This window comes from Helianthus annuus, chromosome 17 (assembly GCF_002127325.2).
Source record: "Helianthus annuus cultivar XRQ/B chromosome 17, HanXRQr2.0-SUNRISE, whole genome shotgun sequence".
In the NCBI taxonomy this organism is placed as follows: Eukaryota; Viridiplantae; Streptophyta; class Magnoliopsida; order Asterales; family Asteraceae; genus Helianthus; species Helianthus annuus.
Genome location: NC_035449.2, coordinates 19,829,801 through 19,850,939, shown reverse-complemented (window position 1 = coordinate 19,850,939; position 21,139 = coordinate 19,829,801). Strand labels below are relative to the sequence as shown.

Here is a 21,139-nt window from a genome sequence, read left to right as displayed (position 1 = left end):
TGAGAAATCTTTCCAACCAGGAGGCAATTTTGCAATAATGACCCCTACTTGAAATATTTCTGGCATCGGAATAGAAAGTGCAGTCAATTTGTTAACAAGAAGTTGGAGTTCATGCACCTGCTCCAAGATTGAGTTGTCATCGACCATTTGGAAGTCTAGGTACTTGGCAATAAGGTATTTGTTAGTACCTTCTTCATGAGCCCTGTACTTATCTTCCAAAGCTTTCCACAATTCTCTAGCACTTTTTATTGGCGCATACAAGTCATAGAGACGATCCGAAAGAGAATTTTTGATGTGGCCCAGACAAAGATCTTCAGCTTCCTTACGAATAAGTCTTTGCCTTGCCAAATCTTCATTTGGGAGCTCTCCTGCTTCACCAGGAGGGTCATCAGGGATTGCAGGCAAGTCAGGATCAAGGATATAGTAAAGTTTCAGCACAACTAGCATGAACTTAACCTTGTCCGCCCAGCGGGTATAGTTCTGACCATCGAATCTGTCCAACTTGACAAACTCTTGATTCATGAATCTCAGATTGGCTGTTGGTAGTTCAGAGTCCATTAATTCTGTTGATTAAAACACAAATTAAAATCCTTTAAGATTCTTGAAAAAATAATTCAATCAAACAATTAATTTATTAATTACCGAGTTATCAGCCAACCAGTTTGTTCCAACTGGAGCAAACTGATTAAAGAAATGTAGAAGGAGACTGTCCCGTTGTCGGACGAATTTAAAGAACACGAAATTAAAACCAACCTGGCGAAGATCGTTGAACGAAAGCCTTGAACTGCACGGATGATTCCTGTCCTTAAAGGATTTTACGCGCTCGTATTGCTGTGAGCTGCAGCGTAAACTCCCAGGATTTAATGCAGAACTGATCTGGTATTCCAACAGCAATGGAAACCAGAAAAACGCAGAAGCTGGAACGAAAACAAGAACACACAGTAGAGAGAGAGAGAGCTGCGAAAATTGGTATGTATAAATGGGTAGCAGGAGCCTTTTATTTATAGGTTAGGATTCACCAAAGAATGAGAAAAACGGGGAGGGATAACCATCCATAACCAATTCGAATTACTGAATACATATCCCATACGAATTCGGTTGCTGGATAGTTATCCCATACGAATTCGAATCAGTATGGGATAACCCCCACTGTTTCGAATTAATCTCGATCACCCTATCTCATTCGATCCACAAATCAGACCCACCTGACCAGACCTTCGCTAAAATTAAAAGCTCCTCAGCTCCTCGCGAAGTGCAAAGTGCGCCTCAAACGCGACCATTCGAGAGCTCGCGGCTCTGCTCGACGCGCGTGTGGGCTTCACCCACTTCTCAACCCATTTAACACTTTGGAGGCCCATAAGGGGTAATCCCTTATAAACCACTCAAACTTCAATCACTCCACCAATGTGGGATGGAGGAAACATACCAACTTGTATGTTTACCTCTTTAATATTTCCAACATTAGCTGTATTGCATTCTAGCCAGTTTATTAAGCTTGAGCTACCCACGTCATCAAGTTTCAGTGAACAAGTCAAATACCGGTATCAATAGCAAAACCAAAACCGATCGAAATCACAAATATGTCTACTTTCTTTGTTGATCAATTGATTCTGTTAATAAGAGTGGTTCACAAACCGGTTAAAATACAAACCCCAAAAGTTAATAAGTGATAATAATATGATAAATAATTATAATATTAAAAGTTTAGGAACTCAACATTCTTAGTTAATATATAGTTGAGAGATATATATATAAATAATACTTTGATTTTTAAAGTAGGTGTACAGACAATTTTAATGTTGGAAGTCGAGTAACCATGACAAATGCAGAGGCTATGGAAGTTTGTACCACAAGTGCACAAGAAATAAAACTTACAATATTAACAATTTCAAAGAATCAAAGCGTATATTTGTGTAATTGTAATTGGTTTTTATAGATTATGAATAGAGAATACAACGCCCTATATATAGATAAATTAATTACAGTTTAGTACCCTCAATAATAATAAGGGATGATAGCCAAAATGGCCAAGAATGGGTCAACTTTTCCAAACTAGCCAACTGAAACGTCTCATAGAGGGGTTTCACGAACTCCCACACGTCTCAAAGACGTTTCCTCATCAGTCATCCACCGAAAGACACGTGTCCAATCCCATCATTTTTTTTTTGAACGGCGTCCAATCCCATCATAATCAGCTTTTGCTTTTTGTTGTCAGTCAACTTTCTCAAAGACGTTTCCTCCCCTTTCTCTCTCTACAAATCCACCCACCCCTCCCCTTTCTCTCTCTACAATCCCATCCCCACTCCCTTTCTCTCTCTATAAATCCACCTGCACCTCCGTTGCATGTTAACACCAGAACTCCCTACAACACCCCCCTCTCCTGTCAACCTTCGATTCCGGCGACCAGCGGCGGCGCTGGGTGACGAATGGCAGCCTCCCCTCCGATGATCTCCAGCGACGACAGGCGGAGCCGCCGCTTCTCACGACGGTGGCGGTGGTGGGATTTCTTAGTGGTGCCGGTGATGAGATCCGATGACGACCAAGACAGTGAGACAAATCGAGGAGAGATAGAGATCGGAGAGAGTTGGAAGAGAGAGAGGAAGAACGGCGGAGAAGGAGCGGCCCCGCCGCTCATGGCGGCGGCCACGGTAATACATCATCCCCGAAATGAGACCTCTTCTCTCTATCTCTCCACCCGCCGCCGAGTCCCAGTCATCTTTTTCCCATCTTCGCCGAAAAACGAGCGGAACAGAAGACGTTTCACCTGAGACGTTTCAGGTTCTGAGACGTTTCACCTGAGACGTTTCAGGTTCTGAAACGTTTCAGTGTTCTGAGACGTTTCAGCACTTGTGGACACGTGGCTTTCGGTGGATGGCTGATGAGGAAACGTCTTTGAGACGGGTGGGAATTCGTGAAACCCCTCTATGAGACGTTTCAGTTGGCTAGTTTGGAAAAGTTGACCCATTCTTGGCCATTTTGGCTATTTTCCCTAATAATAATCTTGTCTGTCTAAACAATTTAGTCTAACATTTCCCCGCAAGTTGAGGGCGGGCAACGACCTGCAACTTGGACCATAGAAACTCAAATCTTTGTGAAGATAAGGGCTTTGTAAACACATCAGCAATTTGATCATCAGTCGAGATGAACTTGACATTCAGCTTTTCTTGAATAACTTGTTCACGAACAAAGTGGTAATCTACTTCAACATGCTTTGTGCGGGCATGAAACACTGGATTGGCAGAGAGATAGGTTGCACCAAGATTATCACACCAAAGCGTTGGTGCCTTGCTAACCAGACCGAGTTCATGAAAGAGACATTTTAACCAAATCAATTCTGCAACAGTATCAGCAATAGCCTTATATTTGGATTCTGTTGAAGATCGAGAGACAGTAAGTTGTTTGCGAGCAGACCAAGAAATAAGGTTGGAACCCAGATAGATAGCATATCCCCCCGTGGATCGACGATCAAGAAGGCAACCAGCCCAGTCAGAATCCGAGAATGCACGAAGATTAGTAGCCCAATGGGAGTCAGAAAAGGCTTGTAGCCTGGACCCTGTGTTGTGAAGAAATAGTAGGCCAAGATGAGTCGTGCCCTTCAGATAACGCAATATGCGCTTCACACCAGCCCAATGATTCTCAGGAGCATGCATAAGTTTGCTTCATGTGATGAAGTCATACTAAGATGTGGAGGAAAGGTTGGATCGTACTACATCAGCACAGGGTTGCCGGTACATCCGCACAGGTTGCATCATTTAGGGAGGGAGTGTACTGGCGGATCGCACTTGCAGCAAAGATGAAACATGTTGAATGAGAAATCGAAGAAGGTGATGCATAAATATGGGTTAGTAGACGGGAGAAATCAATGGAGGGGTTGTGTTTCTATTAATATAGTTTGCATTTACTTATTATCAACAAGTGTTGAATGGTAATTTTAATAGACATTCACTCAAGAACCAAAAGTTTTGACGGTTGAGAACTTTCGAAAGGAGAAATTTTGAGATACCACAAGAAAAAGATTCGTGCGATTTACTCTATAAAAAGATAGAAGTAATAAGGGATGAAAAACCATTGAATGATTCAAGGTCCACAAGAAACTAAACTCAAAATGAAGCAAACCAAGTTAGGAGATTTCATTAAGCAAATAAAAAAATAATAATTACAAGATTCTATTAAAAAAATCAACAAAAACCAAGGGACCTAAAACATCAAACATTATCATCTACCAAACATGATACATAAACAAATGACTAAAAATGTAAACACGCAAACCACCAAACCAGCCGTGGGCTCACACTAGAAACATATAAACCATGGATAGATACAATACAATCAAAGCTCTGAAAGAATTGCAGGGATGTAATGTGACAACTCAGCAGTGAGCGACTGAAAACCGTTGACTAGTTGTGTGTGGAAATCTTGATCTTCATCTCCGATAAGTCTAAAATGCACACGTATAGCACGCTTGCAAACAGCCATGAATTCAAGAAGAGCAGCAATCAGTTGCTGCAATTCCTGTGACCTAAGTCTTGTTGCGGGCTCCCCCGATAAGAAAGCTGTGCACACACTAAGTACTCCACTGTTCACCTACACATGCATTTTAGTTCATTCGTTAAGCGGTAATGCCAAACCATTTCCTTACAAATGGGTCAATTTGAGTTGTGTATTATCTCAAACAGACAAATAGGAAAAAAAAAACATATCAAAGGAGAATGGGTCAAACATAGGGCTGTAATCGAGCTGAGTCAAGCCGAGGCGGGTTGAGCTCGAGCTAACTCGGCTCGTTGATTTTATCGAGCTGAAAAGTCGAGCTCGACTCGTAAAATGTTCGAGCCAGCTCGTTATGCATACAACTTCTTATGATATATTATTTGATAAATTAGAATATTATTTGAATAATATGTTTCTTATAACCATATTAAACACACCACCTATTTGTTAAAAAAAAGAGTAAAATGTCATTTTCGTCCTTGAGGTTTGGCCAGCTTTGTGACTTTCGTCCAAATGTTTGTTTTTCCTCATCTGGGTCCAAAAGGTTTGAAATCTTGCTATTTACATCCGGCTCGTTAACTCCATCCATTTTTCTCCGTTAAGTCAGGAACTTAAAGGGCAATTTGGTCTTTTTCACTCTATGTAAAAAGACCAAATTCCCCTGAAAAAGACCGAATTGCCCTTTAAGTTAACAAATAAGATGGAAATATCCGACTTAACGGAGAAAAATGGATGGAGTTAATGAGCCGGATAAAAATGGCAAGATTTCAAAACTTTTGGATCGCAATGGGGAAAAACAAACCTTGGACAAAAGTCGCAAAACTAGCCAAACCTCAGGGACGAAATGGCATTTTACTCTTAAAAAAATCTATAGAATAAAGTTTTTGGGGCCAACCCGACCAGTACAAAAAGCACCCATTTTAACCCAAACATGTTTCGAGTTGTTACACAACCCACCCACAAGCCCGATTTGCTACCTAAATTCGGCCATTCAAGCAAAAGTAAAGAAATGAAAACTAGAATATGAATGGAATTAAAAAGTAAAATTTTAAAGTAATAAAAACTCACTTGAACTGCTACAGAACCCTGAAGTATCCTCTGTAAACTCTGGAGGCGTGGAAGCTGATCACCATCAGAACTATGCGGCTCTTCAAGCTCATTTCTTAATGCAGCAGTTCGGGTTTCAATCATACCAATAGCATTCTCCACAGGCGAAAACTCAAGTGATTCAGATTTAGTAACCAAAAGGCGGTTCACTAAAGCAGGAAACGAACCTTCAGTTTGAACCACAGTTCGTCTTTTCCACTGGTCTTCCAACCCACCTTGAGTCTTACCATTTTTAGTAAAAGGGGTATCAAACAAGAACCGGTCAAACACACGAGCCCGAACAGAACCAGTTGAAAGAGAAAAAATCCTCTCCCTTCTGCTTCCTAAATCCTCATCTTCCATAACCGGATCAACGGCTGTGATTTGCAGATAACACACACCGGGCTGTAATTCATCAGCTTTTACTTGTCGTGAATCGGGAATTATATGTAACGTGTGATTACCATCCATTCTTAATTCATATATGTGACTAAGTTTTTCCATTATGTCACCTAATCTAACATCACGAGGCTCTCGGTACACATATTCTTTTTTATCAAGTTTTCCGAATTTTTCACCGTAAAATCCCACACGATAATATGTGGCGTCTGTAAACGGAATTGGGCTTGATTCTTGCTCTAAGATTGATTCATAGATGTTAGTTAGCATACTGTGGCATTTGGCTAGTTGTCCATAAGATCTCCGGCTTTTATAAACTGGTATCACGAGTTCTAGAATGGACCCGCAAAAATGGAATAATTCGGCTTGAGAGAAAAGCTTATTTGCCAGCTGTAGATACTTTACGGCAGAATCAACCGTTAGTTTTGAAGCACCGTATCCTTCGACTTCTGCTGCTGATGTCTCAGATGTGATCTCAGTGCTGACCATTGGACATATTTTGCGCAATGCAGTCACATGATTATTGCTCCAGACTCCATCATTTCTGCTTACAAGAGCCTACACAGAAATTATCATAATAAATAAGTTCTTTTAATAGATCCTTGTAGAGTAAAATGTCATTTTCGTCCCTGAGGTTTGGCCAGTTTTGCGACTTTCGTTCAAAGGTTTGTTTTCCGCATCTGGATCCAAAAGGTTTGAAATCTTGCCATTTTCATCAGGCTCCTTAACTCCATCCATTTTTCTTTGTTAAGTCAGGGGTATTTCCGTCTTTTTTGCTAACTTATAGAGCAATTCAGTCTTATTCACTTTATGTAAAAAGACCGAATACCCCTGAAAAAAGACAGAATTGTCCTTTAAGTTAGCAAAAAAAGACAGAAATACCCCTGACTTAACGGAGAAAAATGGATGGAGTTAACGAGCAGGATGAAAATGGCAAGATTTCTAACCTTTTGGATCCAGATGCAGAAAAACAAACCTTAGGACGAAAGTCACAAAACTTGCCAAATCTCAGGGACGAAAATGACATTTTACACATCCTTATAACTTTTTTAAACTTTTATGAGTCTGGCAAATACCTGCATTACAACGCCAGCAACCGCAACAGCACACTGTGCAGCTTCAGCCCATGATTGCATCTCCTGATGTGCATCACATAAATGCAGTAACCACATTATATGAAGATCTGGCACGGGAGCAAACGCCATTGCTAGTTTATAGAAACTTTCTGCAGCAGCGTATCTATCTGTGTTCATAAGTGATCCCTGTAGTACATCAACCAACCAATACGATTACCAACATGTGCAGGGTGAGTAATGTTTTGATTATAAAGAGACTTACCAAAAGTGCATGTTCCAGGCTGGCATCAAGAGCAAGAAGAAGGCTATTAGATAAAAATTTGACCTCTGACCATGACCACCGACTTTCAGTTGACCCTTCTGGAATGTCAACAAGTGAAGTTTCAGGAAGCCTGCTTTCTTTTAGTAAGTTTTGACTTTTGCTTTCATCTGCCATTTCTTCTAGTGATTTTCTAAGACGCCGTGCTTCACCGCTTTCTTCAAGTGTTCCATCAGACTTCATTTGAGTTACTTGGACGTCTGACATCAGCTCTGATAATGTGATTGTAAGCATGGCCCGTAATCTTGCTGTTTGTGTGAAGTGAGAGAAAGAGCTCTGACAAAATGAAAGCATGGAATAAAAAGTAAATGACAGTTAGTGATAACCGACGGCACAAACTGAAACAAACCTGTCACGGGTCATAACGGGGTTGGTTTGAAATGCTCTTATTCTATACCAGCTGATTTGACCCATCAACATTATAACTAATGTCTTAAGTAAGGTTACAATATAAATATTTTTATAATAAAAATATACTCGATCTTTGCACAGAAAAAACTTGGGAGACCGTATACATTAAAAATGACGTTGGACAACTTTCAAACCGTTTTGACCCGTTCACTTTTCCACGCTAAATATTTTGTTGACTGATTTGACCAGTTTGGCTGGTTCTGCATTATTACACAAACAGGCACCATTAGGGCTGCAAACAAACTGAACATTCAGCGAACAGTCCGTGAACCGTTCGGCAGGATGTTTGTTTGTGTTTGTTCGTTTAATAAATGAACGAACATGAATAGAGGCGACGTTCATTCATTTATGTTCGGTAACGCGTTCCTTTGTGTTCGATAGTTTATTAGTTTTTATATTTTATTTAAATACTTCAAAATTCCAACAAATAAAATATTTAATAAGTATCAGCTTATTATATATTTTGTTCATGAACGCTTGTTTGTGTTCGTTTGTTTCCATTTGTGTCATGAACATTAATTTGTGTTCATTTATGTTCATAAACATTCGCTTGCCTTCGTTACCTAAAATTAGCAAATGAACATAAACAAACACGAACATATGTCCATTTCCTTAACGAACGGACACAAACATAAAAACTCGTTCAGTAAGTGTTCATGAACAGTTCGTGAACACATATATTTCCTTAACAAGTGTTCGTTTGCAGCCCTAGTGACTCAAGATGAATTTGTTTCTAATTTTAATAATACATACTTTCTAACCAGAATAGCAAAACAAACTGTGTACACATACCCTGACAAGGATCTGCAACCCAATGACGGCTCTTTTCCTGATATTTTCATTACGAAAAACACCAAGTCTAAGAAGATGGAAAGCAATTTGCTTTAAGAAACGATCATTTTCCCGTGCCATTAATGTCGACCCATGAAGCTGAAAAACACTGTTGAATACTGGAAACAATGATTTCCAGAATGCCAACGATTGACTTCGCGCGAAAATACTAGTAAATATAGATGTAATACAATCTAACTTTCCATAATCAGTTGTAATACTATGTGATGCAGCAGCTTTAGAAAATTTCTCAGTTATTTCCAGAATTTGAAGACTGATAGCAGCACTGAGGTTTTCTTCCCAAAGTTCCTGAAACAGAAGAATATTATTATCTATATTTGGCATAAATTTCACCATAATTTAGATATAAGATAAGTGTCACATATGTTTCATATAACATACAAGTTTTTGCCTTAAAACTGGATGTAAGGATTCCCTGAGAGCTAGACTTGATGCTCCTATTCTAGAAGATTGAGCTTGAGCCAAAGCTTCTCGTAAGGAAAATGGTTGACTAGGTGAGCTCAGCTGTGAGTTCACTCGTTGCCACAAATATCCATTCTCAGATGCACCCTGCGGCTGCAATTAGAGATCTTTTTGGTCATTTTACCGATTAAAATTGTTTATATAATGAAAACTAGTAAATTCCTCCTACACGTTGCGCCGGCGTCGAAACATAAACTAACGCGAAGTTATACTTTCTAATGAAAACGTATTATACTTGACCCGACTCGTTTCCGAACAAAATTTACGTCAAAACGTAGACCAATTGAAAACGTACATAATAACAATTAATAAGCACGAAAATGTTTTATACTTGAACCGACTTATTTCCTAAAAAAATTAAGTCAAAAAGTAAGAAAATTGTGTTATTTTATGTTAAAGAATGGTCCCGTGTTGCGGCGCCGGCGAATGTAAAGTAACTCGAATTTATACCATCTAATGAAAACGTATTATATTTGACTCGACTCGTTTCCAAACAACATTTACATCAAAACGTAGACCAACTGAAAACGTACATAAAAATATGCACGAAAATTTATTATATTTGACCTGACAAAATTTCCGTCGAAATGTAAACCAACTTGAATTTATACCCACACGTACATATATTTGACCTGACAAAATTTCCGTCGAAATGTAAACCAACTTGAATTTATACCCACACGTACATATATACAAATAAGCACTTAAAACTCGAGGGGGGTCAAAATGACATTATATAAAAAAGTTGAGGGTTCAAAGTAAAAAATATATGTTACTGTAGCTCCGATGTGACGATGCTACAGTAACCCAGCTTGTTCTTTAATAATATTTATAAATCTGTCAAAAGCTTAAACATTCTATTATACAACTTGTAAAGATAATATAGCGATGTATACCCTAACTTCTTGGCGAGATGCTTCAGATAGATACTGATTAATGGCAGGGGACAGCCTGTCGGAATATTTCGGAGACATGGGTGCATCAGCAACGGGGCTCCTAGAACTGCCGCCTATAAGCATGCTATCGACACTTTTTTTGTGCTGCATTTGAGTGAGAAAATATCTCAAAGTGTCAGCAAAATGTTAACCTATAAAATCTGTAGGTAAATTTTGGTAGTAGGAAATAACCTCAAAAAGAATTAAGCAATCCTCAAGTAGTTTGAAAAACAGTCTTGTTCGAGAAGTATTCAGCTGCCATGCTTTTTCAAGTGATGCATCATCCAGATTACGTAATATTTGCAAAACTACGATCAACACTTCACGTTTTTCAACAGCACTCAGGTTATAAAATACTGGCATCTCATCCAGTATCTGCAAAAACGAGGAAGTAAAATTGCTACATTAAGATGTGACTATAACAAAACCTTCACATATGCGTGTGTGTCCCTTATACTTTGACTTATGAAGCTAATTACAGTATAAGCATGCATGGGAGAGTGACAATGAGAACTAATCACCTGTCCCACAAGTGGAAAATATAATTGGGCAATATACAATTTATCCTCAGGCTTCTGGTATCGAGAATCGAACTCATGCTTGCATAAGAGAACTACCAAAATCCTAGCTGCCTGATAACAGAAAAAGAAAAACAATGAGGGACGGCAGCAGTTTACAGAAAAAGATGTATCCATACAAAAATGGAATATTAATATACTCACTTTAGCCCGCTGAGATAAATCATCATGATCCCAGGTTAGAAAAACTTCTTGAATTAAAACAGATGAAAGGTAGTTCCTGTAATAAAAAGCATACTATATTTTATATACTTAAATGCACTTAAATAACACAGAGGGCCATATATGAACGAACAAAAATATATGCACCTATCAGAAGGGTCCCGCCCAGGCATTTCAACGAATAAATCGTGATCACAGATGATTTGTAGAAAGGTAAGCTTGCAATCATGCAACACTGATTGACAAACACCAGAGAACTTATCTAGGTACAAGGACACCTGCAATGAGCAGAATCAATGTATAAACTGAAGTATTGATGTTTGGCAATTATTATAAAATAACAATAAATACTTCAATTATGCATTTATGCCTACCAATTCAAAAACTTGTCGTGGTTCAATGGTTGACAAAAGATCGTAACAAAAGAACGCCAAACTACTGTTTAAACGTTTTGCTAAACTTAACCCCCGTTTACAACGTTCATGCACTTCAGTCAAAAGGCAATCATATAATTGCATGATGCACCTAAACACGCCTTCTTTTAACTGCATTGGTGGGATGTCTTCACCTGCCATACAAAAGGTAAATCATTAATCAGATTAGGTTTCAAAACCCAAATATTCGAGAATAGTACTATGATTAGTTCGAAATTAGCAAAAATATACCTAGAGGCAGATTATGATACGACACTCGAGTCTGTTCTAATGCCATTGACTTAACAATTAATTCAAGGAAAAACCAAGCCATTGAGAGTACATCATCATATACTGGTCCAACTCGATAGCCTTTGGCCTACAATGAAAGCAAATAAACAGATAAAGGATCTTTGGCTCGAAAAGCATATGATATATATATAGTGAAAGTGTAAAATACAATATTCCTTAACGTCCGATAGAAAATATAACGTGCGTAATTATTTTTATAACATGCGTGACTAGGGTTTACCCCATGCGTGATTTCTGATTTTGTACATGTGTGATTTCTGATTTTGTTCATGCGTCATTATGTGTTTTGGTCATGCATGATTAGGGTTTGATTTTTATAACATGCGTGATTTAATATCGTACGCATTGTACGTTAAGGAATATTGTACATTAACCTTCCCCTTTATATACATATGTGTGTGTGTATGGGAGATTTGCAAACCCAGAGAACCACTATCAACCAAGCAGTTTTTTTAGATTTTTTCTTACTTTTATTTATTTGTTACTAATCTTTACCTAAATAAAAGAAGATTTGAAAAAATATATGTAGGTCGATGGGTTACATACGGTACATTGTAAGCTACATATATATATATATCTACATATGTGTATATCACTAATCTACATAGATTTTTTTGGCTTTCTTTTATTTTTACAATAATAACCTTTTAATAAAAAAAGTTGAAAAAAAAAATTACTTGGTTGATAGTGGTTCTCTCAAGTTCTCAAATAACTTGTGGTTCTCTCATGATCCTTACCCTGTATATATATATATATATACACATATATATAAAAGCAATTTACCTTGCTACGAGCCAGACTTCCCCATACAGTTGACAAACCAGGATATACCGGAGTTTGTCTACCACCAAAATCATCGAAAGCATAATCCACATAGTTGACCAGAAATATATTTCTCTCAGCTTCATCAACTGACTCTTGTTGTACTCTATGGAAAAAGATACACAGCATTTAGGTTAATAAACAAAAATAATATCTTAATCATGTTAATATCTTCAGAAGTGCTTACCGTGTCAAAATATTAACCATAGCTCTGAATGCAGCAACCTGTCAAAAAACATATGATAATAAACCTGGATCAAATACATTCAGCTATGGAGAAATTAAGCTTCAGAATTGGGGATAAATTAATGTTCAGAAATTGAGGAAAATGAAATCACTAACCTGGAGAGTTTCTCCACCATTGCCAATAAGATGGAGAAGCATATTCAATATCGGGTGAAGAAACTGTAGCAGCGCAGTTGAATCAACATTCTTCAAACTATTGATTGCCTGAAAAAAAAAAGGTGAAATGCACATCACATTGTTACTCTCCCGTCCCAAAATAAGTGTCCACCAGACGCACAGAGTATTAGGAAAGAGTATTTAATGTATTTTTTATAGTTAAATGTCAATTCTACTCCTATAAAGTTCACAGTTTAAAGACCACAATTAATGTAGTTTAGTGATTAAGGACAATTACGGGGAGAATGAAAACTTGATTCGAAAGGTGGGCTGGCAATAAGTGCTAACTCAACATACAATATTTTCAACATTTACATGGCATGATGGCAATAAATGCTCCAGGGGACACAAATATTCTGGTTATGTAAAAGAATTTCACCAAGGTTATAACTTGTAATCACAGATCACCATGTTGGAACCATTTCAAATCTATTTATTTTTATATTTTTACATTAAATCATGTTTTACTCATATGGTTAAATACATAGTTGACTGTATTCTTTTTAAGCAAGTTGAGAATAAGAGACTAATTAATGAGACAGACAGACAGACAGACGTCAACTTGCACGTCTGTACTATTTTGATCTTAAACCTATTCTGCTTCTAGAATACTGAAGGAAATAACAGAAAAAGATTGACCAGAAAAGTCTTTAACTCTTTATACATGTATACCCAACTAATATAATCCTTGTAACATTGGATTAGAGGGGGCAACATCAACCCATTTACTTATAAATGGATCGATTTGGGTATGATTTTATATCTCTAGCGACCAAACAGATCAGAAATATCGCATAAAAGAAACAGGACAAACTCCGCCTAATGTAGTAGTGTACATTTTTATTGCATAGAGCCACCCCAAAACATTTTATCCAAATAATAAAAATTTGGTGAAATAATATACTTCCTAGCAAAAACCAAAAAGAGGTCAACCACATGATGTAATATTACCCTATTACAGTTAGTAGCAATAACTGAAAAAATAGATGAGTTACCATTGTAAAATAAATAAAAGAGTACCTCAAGGAGTTCAGAACCCCAAGGTGGGCTTGTACGAAGAGTGTGTCTGTCATATTCAAGAAAAAAATCTCTTATACGCTCACTAACAGGGTACAATGATGAACAAAGGCGTAACCGTAAGCGAAAGACACTTTTCCCATCTTCCAAGTAATCCAGCCTCTCCTGTACCAATTACAGAGGGTAAATACGTAAATTACCAATAATGATATAAAGGTATAAAGGTAAATCTGTTAATTAACAACAAATATAGCATACCTTGCCACTGTCTTGAAGATAGTGTGGAACCAGCTCTTTCATGATTGGTAGAGAAATGTCAGATCTTGACCTACACAAAAAAAATGCGGCGAAGTTGGTTAAAAGTGCTACGATTAATATGATAATTAATATTGCGACTATCATTACATATAAGAGCAAATACAAACTGTTAGTGCATATTTGTGTCCATTACTGTGCGAATAGGCTAGATAGAGCGTGTGTTGTATATGTATAGATTAGATATGTAACACATGAGAGATGCGTGTGTAGTATGATATACGTAGTGTGATGTACCACGTATGTGTCATACGTTTTAGAGTGACAACGCATGAGACATGCGTTTGAGGCTCCCAAACACATGTGTCATACCCTATAAATAGGGAGTCATGCGTTGGACACCATAAGTTTTAGATTTTGGAGATCGAACACACTTGTTCTCTCCCCGGACTTAAACGATGAATGAAATATCTGTTGACTAAATGTTATGCTGCCAAAATTTCTACAGAAATTGTTATCTTTATCTAAACTTCCGTCTCGAACGTATATTAACACTAACCCGTTGGATTTCGATCTGTTTCACGGTTTTTCACAAACACACAATACTGTCTAACTGTATGTAAGGACTTACTGAGCATGTGTTGATAATGGGAGAGCTGCATATCCAATAACTACTGGTTTGGGGGCTTCCAATTTTGTTTGAAGGTCAACATGGAAGAAAGTGAACAAAAGGTGATGTTGTGGGGTCCACATAGAAGGAAGTGAAACTTTCAATTCATCATGGTAGCAAGCCACCCTACTTCCAGGAGCAACTTGTGTGTGGGCCCATTTTTGTAGGGACGCACCTGGCTCCCTTGAATACATTGTCTGTTAAATTAAACCAGATTTCAGTTTTGTACAGGAAAGTTTTTAAATTTTTGAAGGAGAATTACTTATTAACTTGTAATTATGCTAAATGTTCACCAACCTCTAGTGGCTGCTTTCGGATATCAGCATCATCCTTTCGGAGCTCAGTTCTTATAAACAAATTCCTTTTTCGGTTCAGACTGACAGTCAATGGGTAAACATAAAGACAATGGAAAAACTCTAAAAAGGGCTCATTTCTTATCATTGTGCGGAAGTCAAAAGCTTGAACCTGTATAGTGAAGGGTGATATAATCGAAGAAAACATAAGATCTAATGATCTCTTGTTCAAACTTCAAACACGACAAAAACAGAAAAGTCAAACTTACGTCATTAGTAGGCTCTGCATGTCTTGTTGAACCTGATCCGTTTAGGGGTTCTTTATGTCTATCTGAATGAATGTTGCGCCACTCACCGACAGTTGAATCAGTTAGTCGATCCCCGTGGTCATTTTCATTGGTAAAACTTCCATCCGAAGCATTGTCGTATTGAGTGTTAGCAGCTTGAAGCTTTTCTATTTCCAATCGCAACACACCTTTCACAGGCTTATGAACCTTCCGTTTGGGATCCTGAAAAAATTAACAGGTACATTATATGTAACCAAGTTGTTGCACACTAACCCTATGTATGTATTTCCCAGAGTAAATGAATTTTGTGTACCCCCAAAAAACGGTGAACACTTTCAAAAGTTGCTACATAAATCAAAATACTCAACAAGTCTGTTAATATTCATTACCTCAAAAAGAAATCCGTGAAAAGTATGTTACCCTTTATTGCAATTTGCATAACTAATAATAGAGTAAAAAAAACAATTCATATAATGATGTATGCTTACCAGGAGTGAATCCTCAGTATAGCTCTCTTTGACTTTATTTAGGTTTGACACTTCAACCACAACAGAATTGCCATTCGAATAACCCATCTGACCATCTAATGTGACTTTTGTAACCGGTTCAGAAACACTCTCCTGCAAACTAACTCCTGATATACTATGAGCAAGTGGGCTGCTTGGAGAAGCGGACCCACCAGTAGCCAAACCAGTGTTGCTTTCAAATAACGGGATAATTGCCCAAGAGAACGATTCTCTGTAAGGCATCATTCTAGACCAAACTTGTAGCTTTTGCTTTTCTCTCTCAGTCAAATGAACCTATTTAACAAATTGAAATATCAATAACCGTTTTTTATGTTTATTAATCACATGTCATGGTTACTAATGTTGGTAATCGTGTAATACATACCGGTTCTTTGCGTGAATAAACAGATGGAGTCACACCGCCTTCTTCAGTAGCACACTTCTCTAATTGTATAAGCAGGCAAATAGACGATGACGGGGCGTCTAAATAAAAAAGTCCACGTGATTCTGATGAACTGCCAGCCTGGACAAAATAATGGTGATATTTAAGTTCTTGATATGATTTCAATTTTACACATGATTAACCTCAAACTGGAACAATTTTATTGGTGCTTACATCCTGCATTTCAGATGGGAGAACACGAAAAATGAAGTCTTCTGACAGCTTTTCTCTTTTATCTTTATTGTACAATGATATAGTACCATAGAACGGCTCTACAAGAGAAATTTTGCCGTGATCAGATATAAATACACACATAGTAATTTCTTAAAAACAGGATATACATATTAGAAAAATTTGTTGGTGTAATCTCACCGACTAATCCAGCTTGAAATGATAGGGAAAGAACTTTTACAGAAATCTTCAACCCACTACAGACACGAAAAAACATATTAGAAAAAATAAATAGATATTGAAATAAAAACGAATAAATTAGGTGTGTGCACTAAACCTCGAAGACTGTGGCATATTAGATTCTGGAAGTCTTTGTCCAAATATCATTGACCTCTCGTTTTCCCAGTCAAATACAGGTTCATAAGCAGGCAGGGGGGATTCACCATAGTGCTGAATAGAGATTTAAAATTCAATAAGCAAAGTTATTCTAGTCCCTGTGTATTAATATCAATAGACATTCAGGGAAGATAACCTCTGTAAGTTGTCGACCAGAGGTACTAGGTACATCATCATCATCATCATCATCGTCTTCAATCTTATCTTGCCGAGCATTCGCAAGATGCATTTCTGCAGAATTAGAAGGCAAGAATCATGTAAAAATAGTTACTAAATTTTTCTTTTTGCATTACATATAAATACTCTGTCCAACTGTATTTTGCCTATGGTATTGTTTTACCTGTTTCAATATCAGTATCAGGCCCTTCAAAGATCTGGTTCTGAAAAGATATACTGCCAACACTTTCATAATGTCCATACTTGTTTTCATCTTTTATCCAATCAGTTTTGTAACACTGAAAAATTTCACTTAGATGTGGCGACTGCTCTAGATTTTCATCAACCTGCAAATAAGCATGTGTTCCATGAGCAATATATTTTCTGAATATCCATTAATTACCTATTCATATCACATATTATAACAACAATGGTTATGCAATATCCCCTTTTTGAGGAAAAGGTTTTTGTGTGTGGTAATAAATGCAGATTGTTAAGTCTCAATAGTGGTTCACAAGCCACCTTAACATCCTTCAGAATGAATAAACAATAAAAAATTGATATTAGCAACATACCAGTGAGTCAATATTCAAATTTTCAGCGACTGGCTGGCGGGGCTTCCTTTTAAAACGAGATGACATATTCTTTTGGCCTGGAATGAAAACACACACCCATAAACGTTCACATGGTTATCAGACACTCAAAAGGGTCAAAATGTTTGTGAACCTTAAAAGGAACAGAGATCTCACTACAATAACATGACTGGAAAAGGGTAATAGAATTGATGATAAAAGCACAGAATTGTGTGTGTGTGTGTGTGTGGGTGGGGGGGGGGGGGGAATCTCTATAAGGGATAGCCCGTTAGAACAAAGCTTACATACATAGCTAGCTAGATGATAAATGACACTAGTTACTCTATATGATATCATGACTGCATCAATATATACAAAATATAGAAAATTCTCAAAGCCAGAAGCTACCAAACAAAAGGCACCATCTCGCTTAAATTAACCAACAGGACTATCATTATATAAGGGAACAGAAATGTTTTTCTATAATACATAACTTTCAAGTTAATGTACACCATCAATGTCATGGTCGTCAATGTCAAGGGTAATCAGTTCCATGATAACATCATTGCTGTTAATCATATATAATTTCCTCACCATCAACTTCCATTTTTGGGTATAGTCGAATATAAACAAACCCATGTCACAATAGGTCCATAAGCATTAATATTTAATAGATTCACTAGACATCAAATTTCAAAAATCTAAATCAACTACGCTACAATATATTACACCACATGCAATTTAATCTCCAGAAAACCAACACCATGAGCTGATTACAAAAAAGCCATCTTAACTATCCAATCTTCCAAAACCATAAAATGCACTAACCCTAACCTCAAATCTCCAACTTAATGCAACTACTAACTCAACACACAAACGAAAAACTAGTTAACAAGCCACTAATTGACGTAACCAACAACACTATTAACCTAGCAGATTCATAGTAAACCACATAAATCCATTCAACTTTTCTAACTTTGTCCAACTACAATAAGCAACATAAATGAAGTCAAACATCAGACTAATAAAGTCAATTACAACGAAGAAGTACACAAATCAACCCCCATTCCCACTCACCCCACTCAAAATTTGTTTAAAATGTTCTGAAATTAGGTTTTCAAAGTCGCAGTTGATCTGGTTGACATTCATTTATTTCTCAATCTAACTATTCAATCCTCCAATACCCTAACATGCATTAACCCTAATCTCAAGTCTCCAGCTTAATGAAACTAGTAACTCATCACATAAACGAACAACTAGTTAATATTCCGTCAACCAATTAAACCAACACTATCAATCTAGCAGATTCCACAGTAAAGCAAATGAATCCATCCAAGTTTTCTAACTGTACTATAAGCAGCAGAAATAAGTCAAACATCAGTCTAATGAAGTCAATTACAACGACGAAGTACGCAAATCAAGCCCCATTCCCACTCACCACACTCAAAATCTGCTACAAATCTTCCGAAATTAGGATTTCAACGTCGCAGCGGATCTGGTTGCATTCGTTTATTTCTCAATTAAACTATTCAATCCTCCAAACCCTAAAATGCACTAACCCTAACCTCAACTCTCTAACTTAACACAACCACTAATTCATCACATAACCAAAAAAACCATTAACAAACCATCAATCAATTCAACCAACAACACTGTTAACCTAACAGATTCACCGTAAACCAAACAAATCCATTCAAGTTCTCTAACTTCATCCAACTACAATAAGCAACATAAATGAAGTCAAACATCAGTCTAACAAAGTCAATCACAATTTTAAAAAAAAGTACACAAATCAAGCCCCATTCCCACTCACCACACTCAAAATCTGCCACAAATCTTCCCAAATTAGGTTTTCAATGTCACAGTGGATCCGGTTGACATTCGTTTATTTCTCAATTTAACCATTCAATCCTCCAAAACCCTAAAAATGCACTAACCCTAACCTCAACTCTCCAACTTAACACAACCACCAAATCATCACATAACCAAAAAAATCGTTAACAAACCATCAATCAATTCAACTAACAACACTATCAATCTACCAGATTCACAGTAAACCAAACAAATCCATTCAAGTTCTCTAACTTCATCCAACTACAATAAGCAACATAAACAAAGTCAAACATCAGTCTAACAAAGTCAATTACAGTAACAAAGTACACTCAAAATCTGTTACAAATTGAAATTAGGTTTTCAATGTCGCGCTGGATCTGGTTGACATTCGTATAATGCAGTTCGCGTATGTAAACATAAATAGATATAATCATGTAAGTAATGATAACAACTGACCTGAGTAAACGCAAATGAGTACAAATTGAAGTTCAGTTTGAGTTTCAAGTGGTCAGATCTGTGGAAGCATGAAGCAGTTGGAAGCTCAAGAATGAAAAAGGTAATGGCGGAAAGTAGCTGGAAAGGTGGGTGTAGTGAGACGGAGGATGCTTAAAGCTTCGTCATGCGATAGGTGTCACTGGTGGGCGAGTGGAGTTAGGTGATTAATATGTCTGTATCTATCACCCATCAGGGTATCATTTCTGGATTTGTAGACTTTATATGGGTTGTTATCCCTATTCTTGATTCTTAATTCTAAAGATATTTCCTTTTGTGGTTTTGTTATACTTGTGTTAAAAGATAAGAGTAGTGGTTAACAACATTAACGGGTGGTGAAATTCCATCACTCACAAACATTCAATCATGTTCTGCCATGTCAGCAACCACTATTCTATCCCTCACAAGCATTCTTTAGTGGCGGTGGTCATCACTAGTGATGGGATTCCAATACAACTCATACACATACATTCAACAATTCTTCCACGCGTTATAAGTTTCACGAGTGATGGGAATAGGTGGCGGCGGTGTTCTATACTTTTTCACGCATGATGTATGGCTATAACGCTCCCACCCCCAGTGGCCTAAGGGCTATTTGTTTGAGACATTTTAGTATTTTACCGAAGTTATTGTTTCCGATTGTTTGTTTCGTGAGAAGATTTCTGAATGATTCAGATATTTGTCTCTGAATAGTTAAACATTATACTGAGTCTGAATGGTTAAGACCTCTTATCTGAATTGGTTAGACATTTGTCTCTGAACGGTTAAGCATTGTGCTGGCTCTTTAATGGTTCAGATCTCTTACTTGTTTAGCACTTAATTTCAAACTTTTTACTGGTTCAGTACTTAACCATTTAGAAGTTGCCAAACAGCCCCTAAGCTATAAAAGATAATATGGTAGACAAAAAAGTTTAAGAATTTATAAGTAGTTTTTTTTTTATAAAATAACATTAAATTAAACTATAAAAGATAATATATTGAAAAATCAATAAAAGTTGTTTGACCAGTAAAATCGAAGAATCATGATTTGTATATTTAATATATATGTAGTAAAGTTTGATAAAAAAAAACGTGTAATGTGTTCGACTTATGCACCTACTGATGGAAGAAACCCATACTTGTACGTCAACCAACGCGCAAAATTCACACTTGTGCGCCATAGATGCAAAGCTAGCCTAAAAATGCATCATCTCTTTTGTTTTATAGAGCGTAAACCAATAAAATTCAGCCATGCCATTTCTTATGCACAATGTGACACACAACATTAATACTTTTGTGCCATGTGGGCAATGACGGAAGTAGAACTTTTTACTTGAGAGGTCATAATTTTTA

The 21,139-nt window shown here is 37.1% G+C and overlaps 1 protein-coding gene and 1 long non-coding RNA gene across 2 annotated transcripts; one reads left to right on the top strand and one right to left on the bottom strand.

Annotated features, from left to right (window-relative positions):
- The first annotated feature begins 2,376 nt into the window (after positions 1-2,376).
- LOC118489129 lies at positions 2,377-2,945 on the top strand. Its single transcript, XR_004886307.1, has 2 exons — positions 2,377-2,809; positions 2,845-2,945. It is a non-coding gene; the product is annotated as an uncharacterized LOC118489129 (long non-coding RNA).
- A 1,161-nt stretch (positions 2,946-4,106) lies between these two features.
- LOC110926428 (guanine nucleotide exchange factor SPIKE 1) lies at positions 4,107-20,007 on the bottom strand. The gene is made up of 30 exons (XM_022170194.2): positions 19,772-20,007; positions 17,486-17,562; positions 17,095-17,257; positions 16,891-16,985; positions 16,696-16,808; positions 16,560-16,615; positions 16,362-16,459; positions 16,131-16,268; positions 15,728-16,039; positions 15,222-15,461; positions 14,957-15,124; positions 14,621-14,856; positions 13,993-14,062; positions 13,738-13,899; positions 12,658-12,765; positions 12,503-12,540; positions 12,277-12,421; positions 11,434-11,560; positions 11,143-11,336; positions 10,916-11,046; positions 10,751-10,826; positions 10,550-10,660; positions 10,221-10,403; positions 9,990-10,133; positions 9,013-9,186; positions 8,572-8,919; positions 7,312-7,644; positions 7,050-7,235; positions 5,557-6,531; positions 4,107-4,584 (listed from the first exon to the last, which is right to left on the bottom strand). The coding sequence occupies exons 2-30, from the start codon at positions 17,549-17,551 to the stop codon at positions 4,330-4,332; spliced, it is 5,445 nt and encodes a 1,814-aa protein (XP_022025886.1). The 5' UTR covers positions 17,552-17,562; positions 19,772-20,007; the 3' UTR covers positions 4,107-4,329.
- Positions 20,008-21,139: the final 1,132 nt, after the last annotated feature.